General features: G+C 34.9%; 1 protein-coding gene across 1 annotated transcript; it reads right to left on the bottom strand.

Annotated features, from left to right (window-relative positions):
- Positions 1–479: 479 nt before the first annotated feature.
- On the bottom strand, positions 480–5746 carry LOC120092504 (endoglucanase 8). The gene is made up of 7 exons (XM_039050600.1): positions 5485–5746; positions 4996–5403; positions 4783–4875; positions 4544–4705; positions 2202–2313; positions 1931–2094; positions 480–992 (listed from the first exon to the last, which is right to left on the bottom strand). Exons 1-7 carry the CDS (start codon positions 5695–5697, stop codon positions 669–671), a joined length of 1476 nt encoding a protein of 491 aa, XP_038906528.1. The 5' UTR covers positions 5698–5746; the 3' UTR covers positions 480–668.
- Between the last annotated feature and the right edge of the window lie 830 nt (positions 5747–6576).

Genomic DNA, 6576 nt, shown 5'->3' with positions numbered 1-6576 from the left:
TTGCAATGCTTAATTAAGAGTCATTTTTATTTTAACTTTTATTTATATGTAAATACGGTTTAAAATGCACATTGGGAACGTTTCAAAAACATTTTTGAGTTTTTGTCAAATACTTCAATTTTTTTTATCAAAATAATTTATGTTCAAAATTAAACACTTGAAAGATTAAATCAGGACCAATAATAACTTTTAAACAAAATTGTTGAAATGCTTGAATCTATTATCCAATATCTAAGAGGAATAGGATGATATTCTTGAAGTTAGCTATCATAAACACAAGTCAGACAAAATTTAGGAATAAAAATTTAAACATCTATTTTAAAATATAGATATTATACTATAACAAGTCGAACTACAATACTTTAATGAAGCTTATATAGAAACCAAATTAAACCTTTTAAAAGATCGTGAAAAAAGAGATTAATACTAAATTAGAAGAGAACACAAATCATAATAAGAAAATATAACGAGTTTATAAATATAAATATAACCGAATAAAATATTATAATAATCAGAGCGTTTTCTTTAATCGCATAATCGAAAAGGCATATAATAACGGCAGGGTGACCTTCGCGCACCACTACAATTCTTCCGTACAACTAACTTTTCTTTTTTTCTTTTTTCTTTTTCTTTTTCTTTTTCCCTGTTTTTTTCCCTCCTCCATAAATTCAACGATGGGCCGAAAAGTACGCAAGCAGGCCCACTAAAGGCGCATTAATATACGTAGTGGGCTCGGACTCTTGAAAGAACGGCCTCGAATCCGGAAACGCATCCGTCACATTGGGCCCACCCACTACGGCTCCGACCAACACATTCGGGTTCGGGTTCGGACTCAGGAAGTATCGCGAACCGGCTTTGCAACCAATCCGAGCCGGGTGGGCTTGAACCGACGGCAATGAACTGGCTCGGTGATGGATCCTCAACGGGTAGCGTGCACCGTATCCAACCATGTATGACATCCGCAGCGGATTGTCGCCCAGAATATAATCCACCTGGTGGGACCCAGGGGAAAAAGAATCAGAAATCGGAAAAGGTAACTTTTATGTTCCCGATTGGTCAAAAGTACTGGGAGGAAAAAAGGTAACTGTGGGGTAACGGGAGATTTAACTTTGTGTGGGGCCTACGAAATCATAGCCGTTAATTTTGTATGCATCTAACGTATAAAAATACTGTTTTGGCAATTGCTATTCGCAGACAAAACAAACACAGCTAAACCTCAGACGAGACAAACTCTAGCCGTTGATTTCTTTTTTTAATTCATCGGACCTAGATTTTGGTCCCTACAAGTTGATTATTGGTCAGAAAAATTCTGCCATTTTTTTAATAATTAAGTGTAAAGTGTAATTACTTATTAAAGAACTTGAGAGATTAGAAAATTAATTATCCGACCCCATAACGAGCTGTCTGTCTGAGTGATAATGGGTGTGGTCTATAGTTCCTATTTCAAGAAAGGAAGGATCATTATGATTATTTGGGCCATGACTAAAGTTTCTTCTTTTTTAACATCTACTTTTTTCTAAAAACAAATGGAATAATTTAGTAATCAATAAAAAAAACATGAATTATGTTTAAGAAAGATGCTTATGGTCTTGGTAGTGAATCATACTTCTCATGATCAAAGATTTGGTAGATAGAGTTAAAAAGGAATATAAATTTGATTAAAACAGAAAGGGGGAAAAAAAACCTAGAACCGTTTTGTCTTTATTATTTTAAGGAAACAAAACTATTTGCAAAAATTATGACTAAATATAAGTAAATGATAGGAAATGAATCAAATATTACCAAAAAAAAATAGTTAGGTGTAAAGTCTACCTAAATGTTCAATCACAAGTTGACACGTAATAAATATTTTTAATATATATATATATATATATAGTGATTGAATAGTATGCATGAATATTACTTATATGATATTGGAAATTTGATATACCTGACGTTTGGCGAGTTGTCGGAGCATGGATGGGGATGCTGAAAAACCTCCACATGGCACATTCCTATTGGCGTGACTAAGGTAATTGGAATAAGTCAGTAGTAGGAAAGACAGTGAGGTAACATGTTGCATGTTACTTCCTCCAGCTTTGAATATCAACCCACCTTTTCAATCCAATACAAAACCAACATTAAATATATATGTATATATAAATATATGGTAACTAAATTTTAAAAAAAGAAATCAACAACAGAAAGAAAAATTTAAATACCAGGAGAATATTGAACTTGAGGATGAGAAATTCCAGGCAAAATTGAGCAAATAAACTCATCAGCATTTTGCCTAAAAGATGAGAAATATTCTGCTCTACCCATCAACACTTCCTGCAATAATTTCCCAAATAAATTTTAATAAAAACAAGAATTTTTTTTTTAATTTTTCCAAAGAAAAAGTCACAATTAGAGCCTTCGTGAGTTGAATTGGATTGGGTTGAAGCACCTTTTAGATCCAACTCAATTGTTCGAATTGAGTTGGTTCGGATTACTTGAGTCAATTAATTAAATTTGTACTAAAAAATAAGTGAAATGTCAATATATAAGAACTTTATTTAATAGTATTCATATATTGAATTAAGATCAACAATTCAATTTCAGTTTATATTATGAAAATTTTCTTTTAAAAATGTTGAAAAATTATTTTCAATGGAAGAATAAATTATCCAAATAATAATAAAATTAGTTATATACTCAGAATAAAGTTTTTATATATTTAAAACCAATCCATTCTGAATGAATTGATAATACAATCCAAACCGTGGACTGATCGGGTTTAACAGCACTGGTCACAATCAAAAGAAAAGTGAGTTTTAGCTGAGAGAAAAAGTGAAAAAAATAAATAATGGAAGCTAAGGAAACCACATGTGAAGGAAACTATAACTTCACAGACTTTAGCCACATGAATCCACCAGTCATCCACTGATCTAAGGACCCCACCACTTGAAAGTGAAAAGACAATCTTACCCTATCCCTTATAAGACTAAATTTCAGACAGTCAAGATTGAAGCAATGGCATTGATGACTTTTCAGACCCAACTTTCTGACTTTTTTTTAATGGGTTATCCCTAATAGGGATGGGGCAGAGGATAAAATGGTTCCCCTCCACATTTCAAAGCCCTTAAATTCCATGCCCTTATCATTATCATCATCAGATGCAATTATTAATAAAAGAGAAAAAGAACTATACAATAAAAAACTTTATCCAATAATAAAAGCCTACAATTATTTATTTTCCTTTTGTTGTTATTGTGTGTACTTGGAATAATTCCTTCTTTGATTGCATTATACTTCTTGCTATTCACCCAACTAACATTCCTTTTTCTTCCAAACAGACAACCCCTTCCCTTCATGCTCCCACATGCACATCCCACCCCTCATCCCCATATTCTAACCATAATTATCCATCCCTCTATTATATGTAGATATAAATAATTAGCAAATGTTGATATGGACCAACTCATCCATTCTAATCTTCAAAAATAACTCAACTATAAATTAAATTATAAAATTTTCAAACTTTATGGACATTATTATGTCCAAACATCACCATAATTCAAATTCAATAAAATTCTATTTGATAACCATTTAATTTTAAATTTTAAAAAATTAAGTCTATTTTCTCTAAATTTCTTAAAACCATTTGGATATTAAGCAAGAAAATTGAATACTTAGAAAAATTCAAAGAATAAAAATAGGTTTTTAAGAACGGCATTTCTTTAGTTTTCAAAACCGCTAGATTTTTAAAACATCGGTAAAAAGTAGATAACAAAACAAAAAACCAAAAGTTTACCAAGATAATAATCTAAATTATCACTTGCAAGGCACTTGTGATTTCTATATGGATCCACAAAGTAGAGAAACTTTAAACCATGTATTTTACCTCCTAATATTCGTTTAATAATTTGAAATCATTTAAAATTTGCATGGGAAAAAAACGTTGACACAACCTACTTTGATGAGAGAGGAGAAAAACAAACGGTATATTTAGAAAAGTTACGTAACAACAGTGTTTCTTATTAGTTATTAGATGATAATATTTGGATGTAGTTTAGAATTGCGCCTATTCTCACTCACATTGTCTATGATTATGATTAGAGAATTGAATGGTTACACATAAGTAAATATGGCCCAAGAAGCAGTTAAGTGTTTTGTAATTTTAATTATTGGTGTTGTGGCTAAATATATCATTGGTGGTTTTGGAGTATTGGGATGTGGAATTATTTTTCCTCCCTCAAAAAAGTTGAGGCAGTAGGATGGAAAATGATCAAACCCCTGAAAGCCACGTGGCGGTTGAGATCAGCCACGTCAGCACAAAGAATCATACCAAACAGAATAGGGTGAAACGACGGAGCGAACAAGGAATACGACACAGGGAAAGGAGAAAACGACAACATAGAATATGGAATTACGTAACGCTCAAGAATATTAGAGTTGAAAATAAACCAGGAAATTAAAAGCAGAATTACACTTTCCTCAAAAAAAGAAAAAGAAAAAGAATAATAATAAACGGCGGGAATTACGTGAAAATGATGACAGGGGTAAAAATGTAAAAACAAACCTTGGAAATGAGGACGTTAATTCCCGCGTGCTTGTTATCCCAACCAAACTCGTTGATAGTATCCCCAGCTCGAAGAACCACCTCGTTCCTAAAAATGTATTCTCTGTACTCGCGCCTTCTCGACGCTTTGTGCAACCACGCCGCTCCCCAAAGCAACTCATCCTGATCCAACGTCCCACATTCAATCACCCAATTTCCCTTTAATCACACGGTCCTCATTGGACAGTAAGTAAACTTACCTGATAACCGTTGACATCGCAGTAAAATGGACACACCGCTCTTCTCAAACTCCCACTGTATGCTCCTCTGTGTCTGTCAGCAAACTCAAACACCTAAAGCAAAAAACACACTTAATTAATTCACTTTTTTACTGCCCACGGTTACTTTTATTTTTATTTTAATCTAAATGGGTTAGAAAGAACGGGTTGGGATTGGGTGTGAAAGCGACGTACCGAAACGGCTCGATTGAGGAGCAATCTGGAATAAGAAGGGTCACGTGATCTGAAGACAATGGAAGCAGCGGCTAAAGCAGCGGCGGTTTCGCCAGCCACGTCAGACCCTGGGTGGGACCCATCGATTTTATAAACAGTACGAAGTGTGTCCATATCCTCGGGTCTTTCCCAGCAGTTGTGATCGGAGTATGGATCGCCGACTTGGACGAACACCACGCCGGGAACCGCCGTGGCTTTCAATAGATAGTCCGTCCCCCATTTCACCGCTTTCAGTGCATTCCCAAGCTCCGGTCCCATATTCCGGCCGAAATCGATAATGCTCCACGAAAGCAACGTCGTCGTGAACGCCATCGGAAACCCGAACTTTATGTTGTCTCCGGCGTCGTAGTACCCGCCGCTCAAATCTCTCTGCAATAAAATCAGAAACAAATCAGAATGCCAGAATGTGGGAGACTAGAGAGAGAAGGGAGAGAAAGAAAAAAAACGTACTCCGACGGTGGCGCCATCGTGAATGGCGGAGTCGCGGCGCCATCTGAGGCGTTGGTCGGGGGGAAGTCTGCCGGAGCGCTGGCCTTCGAAGAAGAGGATGCATTTGTGAAGGGCGTCGTGGTAGTCGTGTTGAGCGGTGGCCGGAGGGGAGAGGAGGAGGAGGAAGAGGAGGAGGATGGCGGCCGGAAAGAATGGAGAAATGGAGGAGGCCATTTTTTGTGTGTATTTGGGAGTAGAGTAACCTCAGCACATGCAGAGCACATTGGTTGATGCTTCTTTTTATATGGAAAAACAAAGGCGTCATTGGATTCCAGAGGCATTGCCCAAAGGGAGAATGCCACGTGGGTTGGTATGATAGGATCATGTTCGGGTCCCAATGCAAGACATTCTTGACCGGGTTTGACCTGCATTCGGGTCGGGTTACCCGCCTTTTCCCTACATATAATTTTTCTGTTCGGTTGTATAATCATATTTATTTTCAATGTATTGAAAATGCAAAAAAAAGAAAAACCATCCTTGAAATTCTAACCAATCAGACTCCCCTCCTCTTCACAATGCACCAATTTTCTTTCACAAGTATAAAGATACACAAAATATAATAATATTAGTTTATTATATATTTTTGGGCAAATTGAAAAATCTCCCCACGGGCGGTAATTACAATTATAATTACAATTATACCATCCAAATTTTAAGGGTAAAAATTGAGCTATGAAATCTATATAAATGTTAAAATTAGATTTATGATTTGAGGGTTCAATTTTTATCATTTAGAAATCTAATTTCCATAATTATTATAAGTTTGAGATTCCAATTTTAAGTTTAAGAGTTCAATTTTTATAATTAAAAGTTTAGGGATGTAATTGTGATTATTACCATACTTCAGTGGTGGTTTTTGCAATTTTTCCTATATTTTTTGTTTAAAGTTTCTAGCACATATTTTTTTAATAACATGATATTGTTTATCTCCATAATGTCTTCACTTATATATACATAACCTTATTAAATAACATATTGACACAGAATTTTAAGTTGATTAACTTAACATTATCAAGTTTTCACTTTCCAAAACTAGCACATTTTTTGAAAACT

This window comes from Benincasa hispida, chromosome 12, assembly GCF_009727055.1.
Source record: "Benincasa hispida cultivar B227 chromosome 12, ASM972705v1, whole genome shotgun sequence".
NCBI classification, from domain to species: Eukaryota; Viridiplantae; Streptophyta; class Magnoliopsida; order Cucurbitales; family Cucurbitaceae; genus Benincasa; species Benincasa hispida.
This window is presented reverse-complemented; position numbering and strand designations above follow the sequence as displayed.